This window comes from Vicugna pacos, chromosome 9, assembly GCF_048564905.1.
Source record: "Vicugna pacos chromosome 9, VicPac4, whole genome shotgun sequence".
In the NCBI taxonomy this organism is placed as follows: Eukaryota; Metazoa; Chordata; class Mammalia; order Artiodactyla; family Camelidae; genus Vicugna; species Vicugna pacos.
The window spans coordinates 2,703,409-2,721,713 of NC_132995.1; the positions used below are offsets into that span (position 1 = coordinate 2,703,409).

At 54.4% G+C, this 18,305-nt stretch overlaps 1 protein-coding gene across 1 annotated transcript; it reads right to left on the minus strand.

Annotated features, from left to right (window-relative positions):
* Positions 1-2,452: 2,452 nt before the first annotated feature.
* KMT5C (lysine methyltransferase 5C) lies at positions 2,453-10,400 on the minus strand. The gene is made up of 9 exons (XM_072966526.1): positions 10,069-10,400; positions 8,128-8,372; positions 7,783-7,948; positions 7,304-7,413; positions 6,259-6,422; positions 6,078-6,097; positions 4,190-4,326; positions 3,926-4,086; positions 2,453-3,648 (listed from the first exon to the last, which is right to left on the minus strand). The coding sequence occupies exons 1-9, from the start codon at positions 10,210-10,212 to the stop codon at positions 3,146-3,148; spliced, it is 1,650 nt and encodes a 549-aa protein (XP_072822627.1). The 5' UTR covers positions 10,213-10,400; the 3' UTR covers positions 2,453-3,145.
* Between the last annotated feature and the right edge of the window lie 7,905 nt (positions 10,401-18,305).

Sequence of the window (18,305 nt, forward strand, 5' to 3'; positions counted from 1 at the left end):
GATCTCACAGCCCAGATGAACTCTGAGAATAGTTTCAAGTCCTGGCCCTGAAGCTCACCAGCCATGTGGCCCTGAACAAACATCCGAAGCCCTCTGCACTGTGGTCTTCACGTCCAAAATACAGCGATAACAATACCTACATTTCACAGGGCTGTGGGGAGGATGATGCTGAGTCACAAGCTAGGACAACGTGCATGTAGCCCAGCTGTTCTCAGGGTGTGTGGGGTCTCAGTCTATATAAATGACTGGAAACACGCCGGCCTGATTCCAGTGCCTAACATCACGCTGGACAGCAACCACAGAAAGACCAACCACATTCACAGGCCCTGGAGCTCCTGGAGGCATCTGGTCGACCCCGTGCACAGGGCAAAAGGATCAGAGAGTGGCCACAAGGGAAGACATGGGGTCCAGGATTGGAGCATCCTGCCTGGCTCCCCTGCTGTTCCTGCCACCAAAGGATGGGGACTTAGAAAGCTTCGGGGAAGGCACTGCAAAGTGCGGGGGTGCTTCCCGAGACTCTGGCCGTAATTATCTTCTTTCAGCTCCCTCCTTCCCTCACCTCCTGGCCAGCTTCCCTGTTTCCTTGCTCTGGCCCCCATGTGTATGATGGGGTTCTCAGCCTGAGCCTTGACCCTCTGACTCTTGAATACAATCCACCCATGGGCCTGCCAGGCCCCAGCTCCACTGGGACATCGCAGGGCCTGCCAGCTCACTGGACCCAACACAAACCCCTCTCACCTTCCTATTGCAGTTGGGGCCCCACCTACCCTGTGGTCTGAGAATAAACCCGGCAGCAAGGTGGGCTCCGTCCACGCACCGGCTGTGGGACCTCGGGGCAGACATACCTGCCCTCCCTGACCGTCTGCGGAGGCGGCGTGGTCCTGGTGGCGCTGCCGTCAAGGTTGGGGCCAGGGTACACAGGCCGTGCAAGGAGTGTCGGCTGTAGGTGCTGTCCTGGAGGTCTTCCCAGCCCGCCTTCCTGTCACTCTAGCCCAGGGGTTCTCACCGGGTGCTGGCTCTGGCCCCCAGGGGTACATCTGGCAATGAACACCGACACTTTTGTCACCACTGAGGGGGTGCTACTGGCCTCTCGTGGCTGGAGGCCAGAGAGCTGGCTCCTCGTCCTACAACACAGGATCAGCACCTCAAGATGGCGGCAGTGCTGAGGGAGAGACCCCGGTCACTGGTTCCTAATCTTCGTGTTCTGGGTTCCAGACCCTTTTGAGAGCTGGCTGAAGGCTCTAGACCCTCCGCCCTCAGAACGTGCACGGGAATATGCAGTGGCTACATTTGAAACAGGGTTCCAGGAGGTTCTTGGGACCTCCAGCGTCCATCCGGGCTAAGGATCCTTGCAGAGCCGTGACCATCTTTGTCTAGAAGCCGTGGGTTCTTGCTTGCTCAGAGGAACAAGTTCTTCAGCAGCTGCTGCCAGCCAGCTCTCCCCACTCTCCTCGTCGCCGCTTGCTGACTTGCTGACTGGGAGGCCCTCTCCCTTCTTATTTTTAACCTGAGGGAGAAAACTAACAGGATTCAGTAGGCTTTGCACATTTTCTCATTTCTCAACAGGCTACGTGTAAACGAAATTAATTTTAAAGTTAAAAAACGTTACCTGCTTTGAACTGTCCCCATTCCCAGGCCCTGGGACCACTGTGGAAGTGCCCCTTCCTGGGGCATCCCCTCGGCCCACCCAGGTCTTCCTGCAGCCTCTCCGTGCCTGTTCACCCCCTCTCCGCAGGGCCCAGGTCCCTCCTGCACGTGGCCGAGCTTCTGAGTAAACTCTTCCAAGGCTGGCCAACACGGAGGAGACAAACTGGGGCCTGCAGCACACACCTGACTCTCAGACATTTGTGCCTCGTCCCTGTGAAATGGATGTGAGGCCTCAATGAACAAGAAATAAATATCCACAAGATGCTTTGCAGGGTGTCTGGTACTAGGAAGCACTCACTAATTGTTAGCTGTTAGTATTCCCTGAGTAACACAGGGGTTGAGGTGAGAATCAAGAGATGATGGCAGAGTCAAGGCACTGAATTGGATCTGAAGAAACGTGAGAAGACTCACTTCCTGGTCTCACAGAGCCAGGCCCACCACGATGACACGCATGAGGTCTGGAGGGAACGTCTGACTTCAGACAAGGGCGGTCCAACCTCACAAGACCCGGGACAAGTCACTCTAATTGCTGGACCTCAGTTATCTCATCAGAAAAATGGGAAGACTCCCCTCCCACGTGAGCAGACAGGTATGAAAGCATTCTTCATGAGCATAACCTGTGCCGTAGTACGATTCTTGTCTCTGTCATCCTCAGAGTCCACTGCCCTCTCACCCTCCCAAAGCTTTCAGGGCCCAAAGCCTGGGCTGCCTCCCCCGAATCTGGTCTCCCCAGTGAGGTGGAGAGTCTCACCCTCACAATGGACAACTCCTCAAAACGTAAATCAAAATGAAAGGCTTCCAGGGGTGATGCTTATAACAAGGTTTTAATAAAATAAAATAAAAAGTTCAAGTGCTTCCAACCCCCCAACATATCCCATTCCGGTGTGGGGGAGGGGAGGGAGCCCCCACACCCCAGTAGCACCAGGGATAGCACCATGAGAAAGATGAGGTCACACCCAGCCTCCCTGAGACCCACGAGGGTGGTGAGGGCGTGCTCCGGCCAGCCCTCAACTCGCCCCCACCTCAGACAGTCACAGAGCTGAGGACACACCAACGCCCCTCTGTAGGGCAGCGTCTAGAAGCGCCACCCTCGAGTCAGTTCCACCTCCTTCCTCCCAAGGCCTGGGCTTCTGTGGAGAAGCCATAGGGTGGCCCCCACCCCTTATGGCTTTGCTCCCTGGGCAGAAGAAGGTGGGTGGGGAAGGAAGGGAACGGCTCCTTCAGCCCTGGGGCTGGAGCTGGGGCGGGAGCACAACGGCCAGGGCTCCCTGCTGCGGTGGGGGCGGCTCAGGGGTCAGCAGTCACAAAGGGTCAGGGGTCAGATCCTTGGGGGTGTCCAAACCAACCCTCCCCTGGGTCAGAGCTGCGCTAGGATCGAGGGTCAGCTCCCTTCCAAAGGTCCAAGAGCTCCTTTTGGAGATGAGTTCTCAAGAACTCGGAGTGGAAGGGACCAGGAGGGATGCCCTCCCCTCCCGGCTGGGCCTCCCTGTCTAGCCCATCATGGCCCATCACTGTTGACATCCAGGTCAATGGAGCCATGACTGACCACCAGCCGCAGGCGTTTGGGTGGGGAGAAGGGGGCGAAGGCAAGGGCCTGCTTGGGGATGGGGAAGGGGCCTGGGGTCCCAGTGGCAGGGGCTGGGATGGCAGCAGCAGGAGGGGCTGGGGCCACACGGCTCAGGTCCACACGAACCACGTAAGGCAGCCCATAGCGCCGGGCCCAGTGCCAGTCCTGCTGGGGGGCCCACCGGTCGCGAGGGGCTGGACCCAGGGCCACCAGGGCCTCCGCCCGCAGGCAGCAGTGGGGGCCGCAGCCTCCCCACCGGTGCAGGGAGATGCGGGCAGCACGGAGAACAGGGGGTGCTGGGGCCCGCCGGGGCTGGGGGCGTCGGCGCCTCCTGGGACGCACCCGGAGCTGGGGCTGAGGAAGCCACTGGAGCCAGAGGGGCGAGGCATCGGGGCGGGCGCCACAGGGCAGGGGGCGCAGGGGCTGGCAGGCAGCTGTGGAGGCCCGGGGGAGGGGGAGAGGGGAGAGAAAGGGGCAGCCGTGTGAGCAGGGCCCCTGCAAAGGGGGACAGCTTCTGCTCAGGCCAGTGGCCACCCAGTGCTCCTCAGAGGGGGATGGATGAAGAGAGATGCTCAGGAGTGAGGCCCGGTCAGGGGGACGGAGGGAGGGAGGGAGGGAGGGAGGTGAGGAGGAGGCAGGATAGGAAGAGGGCAGAGAAGGGGCTGGGGGTGGAGACAGGCCAACAGGCCAGGGCGCCCGGCCCGTGCTCACCGCAGAAAAGGTCCCGGCGCAGCGGGGGTGGGTGGGCACAGGCCCGGGGGCCACCCAGGCCACGCTGCAGCCGCCGCTTGGTCTCCCGGAGCTCGTACTTGTCCAGCGGCCGAGGTGGCAGGGGCTCTCTGGGCCGCAGTCGGAAGGCCCCCTCGCCTCTCCTGGGGGCAGGAGGAAGGTGAGGGGGTGGGAGGCACGGGCCCTGAGGATGCATCCCCGGTCCCCAAGATCCTGACCGTGTCCCTTCCTGCAGGCCGTCCCCACCTCTCGCAGGTGTAGCATTCACAGTGCTCATTCTTTTCACCGAAGAAGCCTTCGCCATAGAAGCAGGTCACCTCGTCCCCTGGCTCAATGTCCCGGAGCACCTTCACGCAGGCCGCGTTCCCATCTGCAGGTACAAACTGGGGGCCAGGAGGCTCAGCGCCCTGCCCTGGGGGCAGCCCAGCTTCACCCTGCCTGGCCTGACACCCTGGCCCCAAGAGTCTGCTCCTGGGACAGGCAGTGGCCGAGAGCCCCAGGCAGCACCCTGTCCAGGGCCTGTCCTCTGCACGCCCTCCCTGACCCTCCACCCATCTTGCTGGCCCCCACCCTCCCTGCAGGATGATGATGTAACTGGGCCCTGGCAGTGCACAGGGACCGCTCCCTCCGCTCCCTCCAGCACTCTTCCTTGGGCTCCTGTGACACACCCTACCCCTCCGTGCACCCTGCCAGCCTGCACCTCAGTGGCCGAGGTCCAAGCTCTGCCTGGCTCTGCCACTTCCCCTTCCTGAGGCCTGTGTCACATTCAGAATTATTGCCCCACGGGCCCCTCTGGCTTGCCTGCTCCTGCCTCCAAGTTCCCAGTCTGGGAGAGGCGGGAATCCCATCCGTCTGTCTGTCTGTCCACTCTAGCCTGACACACACCTTGGCCGCCCGCCAGCTTGATGCCAGCACAATTGGCCAGCACCTCCTGAGTGCATGGTGTCTCAAGTCCTCGTCCTCTGTCCCTGAGACCCTAGCTGGAGCCAGCCCCTCATCGTCTCTCATGCTGCTCCACCCAGTGCCCTGCCTCCAGTCCCTCCCCTCCGCACACAGCCTCTAGGACAGCAGGTTCCCTCACCCAGTGGGAGCCTCCAGGGGGCAGACTCCAGCTCACTCAGCACATGAAGCAGCAGCTACCCTGCCTTCCGGCCCCCAAGCCCTCCAGTCCGGCCTGCATCCTGTCCAGGATGCCATAACGTGCCCCCATTTGCCCTCAACACCTAGAAGAATCCTACTCTCCCTTCGACGCCCGGCTCTGGCATCTTCTGTGCAGCCTCCTGGTTCCACACCACGAGGTGCCTAGCAACCGGCTCATGGAGCCCCCCTGGCTCTCTGTCCTACCCAGTGTCCGCAGCCTGAAACCCACGTAATGGACTGTAGAGTCACAGGACACTGACACACACCTAGCCCTCACAACTGCCCCAGGAGGCAAGTTCTCACTGTTTCCCACCTGGGAAGAGAGACAAGGGCCTGGGGCAGCAGAGCCAGGACTCAAACCTTTGTCACATCTCAGGGCTCCAGCAGGCAGCCCGGTGAGGCCCACGCCTGGCAGGGTGTGCATGTAAGGCCTTACCAGGGCCACCTTCCTTCTATTCCCCTCTCCTGTGCTCCATACATAGAACCAGCAGTGGCTTCTCCCTGACCTTGCCTCCTCGGCCTCCCAGAGCCTCTTATCAGGAAGGGTCCTCATCCTCCAGGGCAGGGCTCTCTGCCCTCACCCCAGGGGACACCAACTGGCAGGCTCCTGCCCCAGGGCCCTCCCTTCTGCCTCCTGCTCTCACAGCTGCAGCGGGCCTCTCCCTGGGAGGCTAGCAGCTCCAGGCGCAGGGGCACTTTCTGTCTCCCCATCGCCCCACACTGCTCCCTCAAACTGGCCCAGCCGGAGCTCAGGTTCAGAGAGGGAAAAATGCTGCCAGCAGGTGGCAACCTGGGTTCTAGTGCGACTCTGCCGGCAGCCCCTTCCTCCCTCCCTGACGACCACAGGCGCAAACACCAGCTCTGCCCAGCCCAGAGAGGGGCATCCAGGGGTGGGAAACCCACTTATCAGGTGGGGAGAGCCTGTTTCTGGCTATTCTCGGGCCAGAAAGCCCCTCCCATGTGCCCATTCCTCTGCGAGGGTCCCAGGTCTCACCTTGCAGTTGGGTTTGCAGTCTGGAGCCAGTTGAGGGGCAGAGGGAGTGGAGAGCAGAGAGTCAGGTCAGCGGAGCCAGAGAGCAGGGGGGCCACACCTCCTCCCTGCCCCACTCTCGCCCCTCCCAGGCCCTGCCCCACCACGACGTTGGCCCTGCCTTCATCCCCCTCCCCACCCCCACCGTGGTTGATGAAGGCAGCAGGGCCAAGCCACAGCTGAGCGCTGCGCTTTCGAGTCGAGTACATGATGCTGAAGTCGTTCTCCCCGGCCCTCAGCAGCCCCTCGTCGGCCTCCCGCAGCTCCGCGATGCAGCCCACCAGCAGCTCCAGCTTTTCATTCTTCTTCCTGCCAAGAGGCCAGGCCGCGGGTCTGTGAGCTGTTCCTCCCTGACCACCGGCACCTCCCGGACCACCAGCGCTGGGGACAACAGTGGCCTCTCATCCTAGGCCTCCTGCGGGCAGAATCAATGGGGCAGTGCCGGCCACCGCGTTCCACCTTCCAAATGTTTCAAACTCACGCACCATTGCATCTACACCGGCCTGAGTGGGCTTCCCTGCTCCACTAGGGCAGGTGTGGCACCCTCCCATGTTCAGCAGGTGCCAGATCCCGCATCCTCCCCACCTGGCCTCCCCACTGCCTCGGGCCTCCCTCAGTCCAGTGCTTCTGCCCAGAAGCCCCCTGCAGGCGCCCCGTGCTCTTCCCTAGATCCTTCAGTTCGTCCTTTGGGTCTCAGCCTAGGCCTGGATCCCAAGAACACCCAGAATCCCTGGGCAGGCTCAGGAAGCACTAAGCAGCCTTCCATGTCTATTCCACTACCCACTGCCTTCCTGCTAGACTGAGCCATGGGCAGGGTCCATCTTGCTGTTTGGCAGGGGCTCAAATGGGGATGAAGAAAGGACAGCACAGTCCTGGGCACAAGCCAGTCCTTTCCCAGCAGCCCCAGGGACCCTGGCTCACAATGGGATGCCATCTCCCAGCAGGGCTGTAGTGGGCAAGGAGGGTCTTGGGGGCCAAGCTGGGCCGCCTTCCTCTCATTGGAAACCACCTCTTCCTAGCCCAGGAACACAGACATCTTCATGGCCTCCAAGTCGCCAGAGGTTTCTCTCCTGTCCCCTCAGCGCCTGGCCTCCTCCAGAAGGCACAGGGGTTCCCTCTCCCAGCAGCCCCCAGGGAGGAATGCCTCCCATCAGGCCTGGGGCCCTGGGCTGCGAGTTCTGCCCTCTTACCAAGCTCGGGTAGACACAATCTTGGCTCCATTTGTCTCCATGGAATAACGGGTACAGGGCAAGATGGTGAAGCCGCTTTCAGGCAGGAAGGCGCGGAGGTAGCGATAGATCTGGGGGAGGTGAGGGGGTGGGCGGGGTGAGGAGGCGGGGTAGGGTCATTCTCCGCCCTCTCTCTCCTGGGTTCTAGTTCTGCTCTGCCACTGACTCTCTGTGTGGTCTCAGGGAACTCACTTCCCCTCTTGGGGCCTCAGTTTCCTCATCTGTCAAATGAAGAGGCTGGACTCCATCGCAGAGGGCCCCCCAACTCTCCCTTCCTAGGATTCTCTGAGCCTTGCCTCAGATGGTCCCAATGGCTAGGAAGTCAGGGAGTCCCAAGGGGCTGCGCTGAGGGTCTGCCCCCAATGGTGGAGGACCCAGGATAGGTGAGGTGACATGGAGAACACGCGGGCCGCGGGGAGGAAAGGGAAGGGCTCCCTCACGTGGGTCTTGAGGGCAGCCTCCTGCCGCGGGCCCCGGCTCTGGAAGTAGTGGGCCATCCAGCCTCCCAGCGTCAGGGCCCGGTACGCAGCCTCCAGGTCCCGCTGCCTCAGGAAGGCCTCCAGAGCTGAGCGCAGGTGGTGCTGTCGCCGCAGGGGGGGCACGGGGCTGGGGGAGAGGGCACGCCTGGGTCCCAGGGCCTTGGCCTATTCCCTCCGGGCCTTCCCGGGCCCCACCCTCACCCCTGCTCAGAGCTGAGAGGAGGATGGGGCTGAGGGGTGGCGTGGGAGGGAAGGGGTCCCGAGCCTTCCATGAGTCCCCGTCCGCCCTCCTCCAGGTCGCCTCACCTGACATTCATCTTATGGGTGCGGAAGCCGAGGTAGGGGTCCAGGACGAGGCTGGTGGCAAGGTCGTCGTTCTCACACAGTTCTCTGGCTGTCACTCTGTCGGGCCCCATGGTGCCCCATGCACCATGCTGCCTGTGGTGTAGAGTGGAGAGTGCAGGGCAGAGGCGCCGGTGCCCTGGGCGTGTGCTTGCTCGGTGCCACTTATAAGCTGTATGGGACTTTAGCAAGACCTTGGGTCTCCTCATCTATAAAGCAGGGAGAAGAGCAATACTGACTTCACAGGGCTCTCACTGAAGATGAAATGCAACAGGTGCTTCCCACAACAGCGAAGCCCCCAGAGAAAGGCCAGCCACCATCCTTAGCATCTGCATCTCTTCAAGCTCTTGAGTGCAGACCCAGATCCTCCAACCACATATGACCCCTCCATGTGCACACACACACACACACACTCACTGACCCGTTGTGCATAAACAGATTCCCTAAGACCCTCACACACATCACAGACCACACAAAGGCACACGCGCACACGCACCCAGGGAAGGCTGATTAACTGGCAGTCTGAGATAACCCTAAAGGCTTACTCCTTCAGGAGGTGGAAGTCAGGGGGCACCCAGCTCCACCTCTGGCCCTCACCAAGGAAAAAGCCAAGGGGTCCTGCCCTGCCGGAACTGCCTGTTCTTCTGCCCACCCCCACTATCTCCTGGCCTTGGCCTCCACCCCCCTCCCCAGCAGCCCTTGGGAGTCCTCAGAAGGCTCTGGGTGAAACCCCAGGCAGCCTGGAGGAGGGGTGAGGGGAGGGAGAGCAGAGAAAGGATCCCAGCACCTGCTCCCTCTCCAAGGATTGCGGGGGAGGGAGGAGCACAGAGGACAAAGCGGGGGAGGGGAGAGAGAAGGAACGGTAGGGAGAGGCAGAAGAGGCCCACGAAAAAGAGGAGAAAGAAGAGGACTAGCTAAAGAAACAAAACAAGCCTCCTAACCCCGACTGCAGAGGGCCTTCTGGGCACCCACAGCAAGGTGCTTCAGGGAGAGTCGATGGGGACAGCAAGGAGAGGAGAGCTGAAAAGATCAAGAGCTGGAGGGGCTGGGAAAGGGGTTCGAGAAGGTAGGAAGGCTGGGGATAAATAAAGAGGGGCGCTGCGGGAGGGCGCTGGGACAGACGGAAGCTGCAGAGGGGCATGTAGGTAAAAAAACAAAAAAATAGACACCACAGGGAGGGAGCTGGGGCAGGTGGAAGGGCCGGCGGTGCCTGCAGGGGAGACAGAGGGGTCTGCGGGAAGGCTCGGGGATCCAGGGAGGACCCCAGGAAAGCCAGCAGGGAGACTAGGGGTCCAGCGAAAGCAGAAGAGAACCTCGAGGTCCAGGGAAAGTCCTAAGAATAAGAAGGCAGAGGGGGCCTAGGGTCCAGAACGGGGCTTGGAGAAGAAAAGAGGGACAGAGGAAGTCATGGGAATCCAGGAAGGAGCTTAGAAGAGCCGAGAGGAGAGAGCCTGGGCTCCAGCGAGGGAGCTGAGTAGGCAGTGACGATCCACGGGAAAGGCCTGAGGTCCAGGGGGAAACTGAGGGAAGCAGACAGGGGTCTGGGAAGGCCTGAAGGGTCCCAGGAACCTGGGTCGGCAGTGAGAGTGCAGGGGAAGAGCCTGAGGTCCAGGGAGGGGAGTGGAGAGTCAGAGGGCGAGCTGAGGGTCCAGGGAAGGGCCCGGAACACGAGAGAGGGGCCAGGGGAGGACGGGAGTGCGGAGAGGGGCCTGGGTCTGGAAGCACAGGCTGTGCGCCGAGTGCAGCCTGAGGTTCGCTGAAGGGCCAGGAGACGTGGGCGCCTGGACACGAGGAGGGGCCGGGCGGGGCGGGGGACAGTCAGGGCTGGGGACGACCGGGAGTCAAGGCGGCGCGGGGCGGGGGCCGAGAGGGGGCTCAGAGGTCAAGCCCCGCGCCGCCCCTCACCCGCTTCTCCTCCTCCTCCTCAGGCGCCCGCGCCGCCGCTGCCACCACCTCCCACTGCCTCCTCCAGCTCTCGTCAGACACGGTCGTCGCGCCTCCTGTCTGCCCCGCCAGGCCCGCCCAGACACGGCGACTGCGGCATCCCATTGGTCAAGGTCGCCGCCACTCCTCAGTTGCTATGAAGCTCACGCCACTCCCATTGGCCAAGCTCTGCTCTACGCCTCCCTGCCTGCCCCCCCCGCCAGTGCCCCTACAAAACCCCGCCACACCCGCGCTCCGGCGAGCGCCGCCAAGTGCGGCCAGTGGCTGCCGCAGCTGTCCTTCTGCCGCTGTCATGGAGACGTATCCCCGCCCACGACCCGAAGTCAACGCCCTCATTGGCCGAAAGCGCCGTCGCTCCAGGCGAAACTCGGGTTTGGGTCGGGTTAGTCAGGTCCAAGTGGAAAGAGGGCGGGTTCCGCCGGCTCCAGAGCCTGTATGTGATTGGCTGGTCTTTGAACGATTTCTCCTTCCATTGGCTAGGGTTTCCGACTGTCACCGTAGAGTCGCGACTTCTCTATTCTCTGGAGAAACCTTCTGCCACCCGAGCGAGAAAGCAGGGGAGGGCGGGAGTGGGTGAATGCGCGCGCACCTCTCCCCTGCCGCCCCTCGCGGCCCGGTGAGGCCTGCGGTTGCCAAGGCAACAAAACTTAATTGACAACCCTGCTCGGTACAAAGGGCTCTTCATTCTCTCTCCCTTCCTCCTAGACCACCTCCTCTTTCCCCAAATACCCCATTTAATTTCGGGAGTACCCACAATAACACTCCCTCTATCAGAAAGAGGGAGATTGGGAGGTAGGGGCTTGGAGAAAGCCTTGACTCGTGGGGTGCTCCCATGGGGGCACCTTGGCCCCAAGTTGGTGGGATCACCACCCACCTCCGACCCCGCTCCAATCCTAGAGGCAAATATAATTAGCAATTCATCATAATTAACCCCAGAATAATAAGCTCCGCGCTTGGAGCAGGTGGTCTTTGTTTTGTTGACTGCTATGTATCTTGTGCCTCGGAACAATACGTGGCACGGAGTAGGTTCTTCGTTAATTTGTGCTGAAGGAGTGAACGTCTGAAGCTGACAGTTTCTGCAAACCGTCGCTCTGTGACATTGGAGAAGTGGCTTGCCCTCTCTGGGCCTCAGATGCGCATCTATAAAACAAGGACCACACTGGTCCCTCTTTGAGGAGTCCTCCTTAGTATCCTCCTAAGTGTCCTTTATCTTGCTTCCAGACTCCCACCCTCTGTTCATACTATTCCTTCCGCAACTGAGACTACCCCCAGGTCGGAGACACCCCCAACCCAGGCACCCCTCCTCCATAACGGTGGCTACAGCTCCGGAGGAAGGAAAGCGTCACCTAGAGACAGGGAGCCAGTAAGCAGAAAGGACCCTGTAAAAATCTCAACCCTCTGGAAAAGTCCTATCAGTATGTCTGACTCTTAAAAAAGAGTCAGCTCTTCTACCGGTGGGTGTACCCCCTAGAGAAACTCTCCAAAATGTGAAGAAAAAGATAAGCACAAGAATGCTTGCCTCAAGTGGTGTTTGCAACGGTGAAAAACTGGAAAGGGCTTAAATGTCCATCAGGCAAGACATGAATAAATGGATCGTGCCATATTCACACCATACATCAGTGAGTGGCTGAACCAGCACTCCATATATCAACGTGGGCAACCCCAAAGCATGTTCCTAGTTGCAGAAGTCTACGTAGTGGAATGCACGAACCTTTAAAACACATAAAAACAGAGGTTGCATGTGGACACACATTGTAATCGTACACAAACGTGCGTGAGATATAGCAGAGGGAGGGAGAGCCCCAGTGGCGACCCCTGGGGGCGGGGCGGAAGGAATGCAATCAGGAAAGCTACTAAGGACATTGTCATTTGTAATTTTTTTTTTTTAAAACCAGAGGTGGAAACCATGAGTTCATTGTATTCACTATCTCTTCTTTCTCTATGTGTCAGAAATATTTTATAATAAAAATAAAATTTTGACCCACCAATTCCACTTTCAGGGTTTTTTCCTAAAGAAATAACTGAACAAACGTTAAAAATATTTGTATTTAAAGATGTTTGTCTCAGCACTGTTGAAAAAGCAGAAAAGTAGGAAAAGCCCTCATCTTCAACACTAGGAGACTGACTGGATCGATTACAGCATATCCACAAGCTGGAATCACAACACCACCTCACAGTTACTGAGCTCTCAAGACACACCAGTCACTTTGCAAATAGCCCTGTGAGGAAGGGGCTGTTATTATCCTCGTTTTGCAGATGAGCACAGCGAGGCTTACAGAGGGGATGTAACTGGCCAGCAGAATACAGAGCTTGTACTCTCAACCCCTGGGCTACACCGGATAGGATCCAGCTGGTTCTTCACCCACAGCTGGCATGTCAGAAAGGAATGACGCCCTGACATGTGCTATAATACGGATGAACCTTAAAAACATCGTGCTAGGTAAAAGGAGCCAGACACAAAAAGTCACATACAGACTGACTTCATTTCTATGAAATACCCAGAATAGGTAAATCCAGAGAGACAGAAAACATATTCATGATTGCCACAGGCTGGGGGAGGGGAGGATGGGGAGTGACTGATAATGAGTATGGGGTTTCCTTTTTGGATGAAGACGTTCTGGAACAACAGAGTGGTTGAGGATGCTTGCAAAACATCAAGCAGGTACATAATGCCGTTGAGTTGTACACTTTAAAATGATTAAAATGGCAAATTTGGTGTTATGTGTATTTTACCACAAAAAAATAAATAAATAAATAATCACCCCCCCAAAAAAAAAGAGAGAGAGAAAATAATCACCTCAGGAATGCAGTGAAAATATAGCTTCGAAGGTTCAGCCTCTAGCAAGCAAGGTCGAGTATTTAATAATTAATCACTTTTAGGGGGTGGAGGGTAGCTCAAGTGGCAGAGCGCATGCTTAGCATGAACAGCGTCCTAGGTTCAATCGCCAGTACCTTCTCCAAATATAAATAAATAAATAAACCTAATTACCTTCCCCCCAAAATAAATTAATTAAAAAACTAATCAGTCATTTTAGGATGTTGCTACCTGAAATCGGAAATCGGAATGCTCCAAAAGCTGAATCTTAGACCACAGCCCAGACCCCCTAAATCAGAATCACCCAGACTAGTGATTTGGATGTTCCAGAACGTTTGAGAAGCATGCCTTAGAAGACACCTTTGTAGGTTGGTTCCTGAGACCAGACATCACTTAACTGGAGGGAGATGTAGGCTTGGTAACTTTCAAGGTGGTGCATGACTTAAGGGGAAAGGCTTGCTGTAAAACAGCAAATTTAAGATGATCATATTTCCAGGGGAAGGGATATGTATATGTATATAATGACTAGGGAGACAGTATGGAAAAAAGGGAACTCTTGTGCACTGTTGGTGGGAATGTAAATTGGTGGAGCCACGACAGAAAACAATGTGGAGTTTCCTCCAAAAGTTAGAAACAGAACTACCATATGATCCAGCAGTCCCACTTCTGGATATATATTCAAAGGAAATGAAATCACTATTACAGAAAGATATCTGCGCTCCCAAGTTTATTGCAGCATGATTCACAATAACCAAGACATGAAAACTTAAGTGTCCATGGACAGGTGAACGGACAAGGAAAATATGGTGTATACATACAACCCAATATTATTCAGCTACGAGGAGGGACGAAATTCTGTGGTTTGTGGCAATATGGATGAACCTGGGGAACATTATGCTAAGTGAGATAAGGCAGACACAGAAAGACAAATACTGCATGACTTCACTTATATGTGGAATCCAAAAATCAGTTGAATTCACAGAAACAAAGAATGGGATGCTGGTTACCAGGGTCTTGAGGGGGACGAGTAGGGGGAGGGGAGGTTGGTCAAAGTGCACAAACTTCCAGTTATAAAATGAATACATCTGGGATCTAGTGACTATAATTAATAATAATATATTGTATATTTGAAATTTGCTAAGAGAGTAGATCATAAGTGTCTCAGGACACACAAAAAGGCAGTAACTATGTGAAGTGATGGATGTGTTAATCAGCTTGATCACTGTGATCATTTCAGGGTGAATACATACCATCAAAACATCATGTTGGGGGAGGGTAAGCTCAGGAGTAGAGCACAGGCTTAGCATGCAGGAAGTCCTGGGTTCAATCCCCAGCACTTCCATTAAATAAATAAATCAATAAATAAACTTAATTACCTCCACCCCCCAAATTTTTAAAATAAAAGATAGAATCTTTCTAAAGCATACTTCAAAAAATCATGTTGTACGCCTTAAACATATATACAATTTTTGTTTGTCAATCACAGCTCAATAAAGCTGGAAAAAATAGTTGATGGGGAGTTGACTCTTCTTTCATGTATTACTTGTGTAATTACCAAACGCATATAATAATAGAATAAAATGTGAGAATTACATGCTATATGGTAATTTGTACACATAGTCCTGTATCTGTATGCAGATGTATGTATTTATGCGCATGCACGCATACAAACGTATCTCCATCTATCTATATCATCATCATCATCATCGTCATGCTCAAAATCCTGCAGTGGATTCACACCTTGGTAGCCAACCCCCAAGATGACCTTCACTGTCCACCTCCACCTTTGGGAGTCATGCCCTTGTGTAGCCTCTTCCCAACTGAGTAGGTCTGAACTGTGTAACCAACAGGACATTGCAAAACTGATGGCATGTCCACAGCTAGGTTATCAAAGACGCTGTTCTCTCTAGGATCACTCACTCCTCAGGAGGGGCTCAGTGCCATGTCACGAGGTCATTGGAGCCACCGTATGGAGAAATCCCCGAGGCATGGGTGAGGAACTGAGGCCTCGTGCCAACAGCCAGAGAGGAACTGAAGCTTCCTGCCAACAGCTTGACCGTCATGTGAATGAGCCACCCCAGAAATGGTCCTCCTGCCTCTGCCAAGCCTTCAGAGGATCATGCCCCAAGCCACCCTCAAGAGGAACCACCCAGCTAAGCTGCTCCTGAATTCCTGATAAATGCTTATTGTTGTCTTAAGCTATAGGCAGTGGATACACACCTAAATTAAAATCTGACATCCTTACAATGGCCCCCTTTCTTCCTCTGATCCCATCACTAACTTTCTCCCCATTGTTCACTGCTACAGTCCCATCAGCTTTCTTGCTGGAAGTCGAAAGTCCCAAACATCTCCAGGTCTTTCCCTGCTGCTCTCTCTCTCTGCCAGGAAAGCAGCTCTGCCCACTCACACTTGCAGGGCTCCCTGTCTCACCTGCTCCAGGTCTTTGCTGCAATGTTGCTTCTTCAGGGAGACCTTCCCGGCAACCCTGGCTAGAAAAGCCCACCCACCCCAGGCATCTCCTCACTCTTCTCTATAGCATCACAGCCCCAGGACAAGTGATATGATAATTTGTGGGTCCCAGAGCAAAATGAACAATGCAAGAGCCCCTTGTGCAAAAATTGTTAATAATTTCAAGATGGCGACAGCAGAGCATTAAGCCAATGTGCCCTTGGCAACCACACGGGTCACATGCCTGAGAGGCTGGCACTGAACAACACTTGCTTGACATCATACTTCTCTTGTTTATTTGTTCATCGTCCTTCTCCCCAGCTAGAACATAAGCTCTCAGAGGGCAGGGACCCTTGTTTTTGTCACAGCTGAGTCTCTAACGTCAAGGACAGTGCCTGGCACATTAATGGCATTTGATAAAGATATACCAAATGATTAAATGAATAACAGCAACTAAAAAAGTCTGACCTTAAAGGAGAGAAACCCTCAAAAGAGGGCTGTTACCCCTGGAATGAGAGAAAATCTTTGCAAATCATAAAGCTGATGAAAAATTTGTAATCCAGACTATATAAAGAATACTTACAACTCAATAATAAAGAAGACAAACAACTCAGCTAAAAAGGACCCCAGAAGGAAAAAGGGTCTGAATTGACATTTCTCCAGAGAAGATACACAAATGGCCAATAAATACATGAAAAGTCGCTCAACATCATTAGTCATTATGGAAATGCAAATCAAAACAACATCATGATACCACTTCACACCCACTAGGATGGCTATAATCAGAAAGACATATAACAACAACCCCTGTTGAAGATGTTGAGAAATTGGAACCCTCATGGGTGCATAGCTCAGTGGTAGAGCATGCGCTTAGCATTTACAAGGTTCTGGATTCAATCCCCAGTATCTCCATTAAAAAAAAAAAGTATAAGAGAAATTGGAACTTCGTACATTGCTGGCGGGGATGTAAAATGATGCAGGCGCTGTGGAAAATGGTCTGCTAGTTCTTTAAAATGTTACCATAGGACCCAGCAATTCCACTCCTAGGTATACACCCTAGGGAAATGAAAACACACATCTGCACAAAAAGGTGTGCACGAATGTTCAGTGCCAAAGGCAGAACTGACCCAAATCTCCATCAATGATACATAACTAAACAAAATGTGGAAAGGAAATTCTGACAATTGCTATAACATGGATGAATCTTGAAAACATTCTCCTAAGTGAAATAAACCAGACACAAAAAGATAAAGACTGCATTATTTCAGATATATGAGGTGTCTAGAGTAGTCAAATTCATAGAGACAGAAAGTAGGATGCTGGTTGCTGAGGGCAGGGGGAGGGGGCTATAGAGTTATTTAATGATGTGTTTTAACTTGATAAAGTTTCTGTTTAGGATGATAAAGTTTTGGAGATGGGTGGTAGTGATGGTTGCACAACAGAGTGAATGTGCTTCGTATGACTGAATTGTACACTTAAAAATGGTTCTAAGGGTAAATTTTACTTCATGTATATTTTAACCACAATGAAAGGAATCTAGAGTAAATTCATACTTAATGGTGACATATAGTGGGGGTTTTTTGCTGTTAATGGAGATACTGGGGATCGAACCAGGACCTCATATATGCACTCTGCCACTGAGCTAGACCCCCAGCCCTCCTAATGGTGAGCTTTGAAAGCTTTTCCCTTTAAGTCGGAAACAAGATAGGGATGCCCCCCTACCACTGTTCAGGACTGTTCTGAAGACATAGCCAGTTCTTCAGAATAAGGCAACAATAAGAAACAGAAGGTGTAAGACTAGAAAGGAGGGGGGAGGGTACAGCTCAGTGGTAGAGTACGTGCTTAGCATGGGCGAGGTCCTGGGTTCAAACCCCAGTACTTCCATTAAAAAAATAAGTAAATAAATATATAAGCCTAATTTCCCCCAGTGCTTCAAAAGATAAATTAAATTATATTAAAATCTATTAAAAAACTGTTAAAAAAAGTAAGCATGTGTTGGTTCATCAGTTACGCCAAATATGCCACGCTGATGAGGGGGGTTGAGGTTAGAGGAGCACATATGTGTGGGTGGGGAGGGCTATGTGCAAACTCTCTGTATTTCCTGCTCAATTCTGCTGTGAGCCTGAAACTGCTTTAAAAAAATAAAGTCTATTAATTAAAAAAATAAAAATAAGCATGCAAACTAACAAAAAATAACACTGAAAACAAAAAAATTCTTTTTAAAGAAAAGAAACAAAACCATCACTAATCACAAATACAGTTGTGTGTGCTACACACATCTTCCTTCCCTTCCCCTCTCCTTTCACAGCTGGCAGATCAACTTTCCCACCTCCTCCTGCCCTCCCGCCCCCGCCATGTCACCCCCAATAAATCACTTGCATGGCAAACACCAAGTCAGCCTTTGCTTCCTGGAGGACCCAGTGACAAGCAAGCCGCTTCCTCTGAGCTCCGGCTATCTACTCTGCGGAGCAGCACGACTTCTCAGGGCTGCAGGAGGCTCTGCAGAAGCCCTGAATGTGACCTGGAGGAGCTCCACAATGTGAATACCTAACTTTGCACAGCATTCGCTAAGGGCCAGGCACTGCTTGCAGTCCTTGCGTGGACTCACCCTTGAACCACAGGAGGGAGGCACCTCCATGGTCCTTGCTTTTACAGATGAGAAAACACAGATCCCTAGATGGCTACTTCCCCTGCAGGTATGCCCTCTCTGGGGAAACCAGCTCCCACCAGCATAACATAAGCTGTTTCCTAAATGGGGAAGTGCAGTAGCTTCTCACTCAGAGGAGGACCAGCCTCTTCCCCTCAGCTGAGCCATGCAAGCAGCCCCAGTTTCTAGAAGGATCCAGAAGATTCCAAGCCGCTGGCCTGGGAGTGGCCAGAGGGAGGAGACTGACTCCCAAACTGGAAGTAGTCCACCAGGCTGGAACCCACTTCC

Coding starts and splice junctions, on each gene's coding strand:
- KMT5C (XM_072966526.1), bottom strand. CDS start 10,212: ATGGGATGCCGCAGTCGCCGTGTCTGGGCGGGCCTGGCGGGGCAGACA. Junction 7,414..7,782: donor AGGCTGCCCTCAAGACCCAC/GTGAGGGAGCCC, acceptor CACCTCCCCCAG/ATCTATCGCTACCTCCGCGC. Junction 6,423..7,303: donor ATTGTGTCTACCCGAGCTTG/GTAAGAGGGCAG, acceptor GCCTCTTGGCAG/GAAGAAGAATGAAAAGCTGG.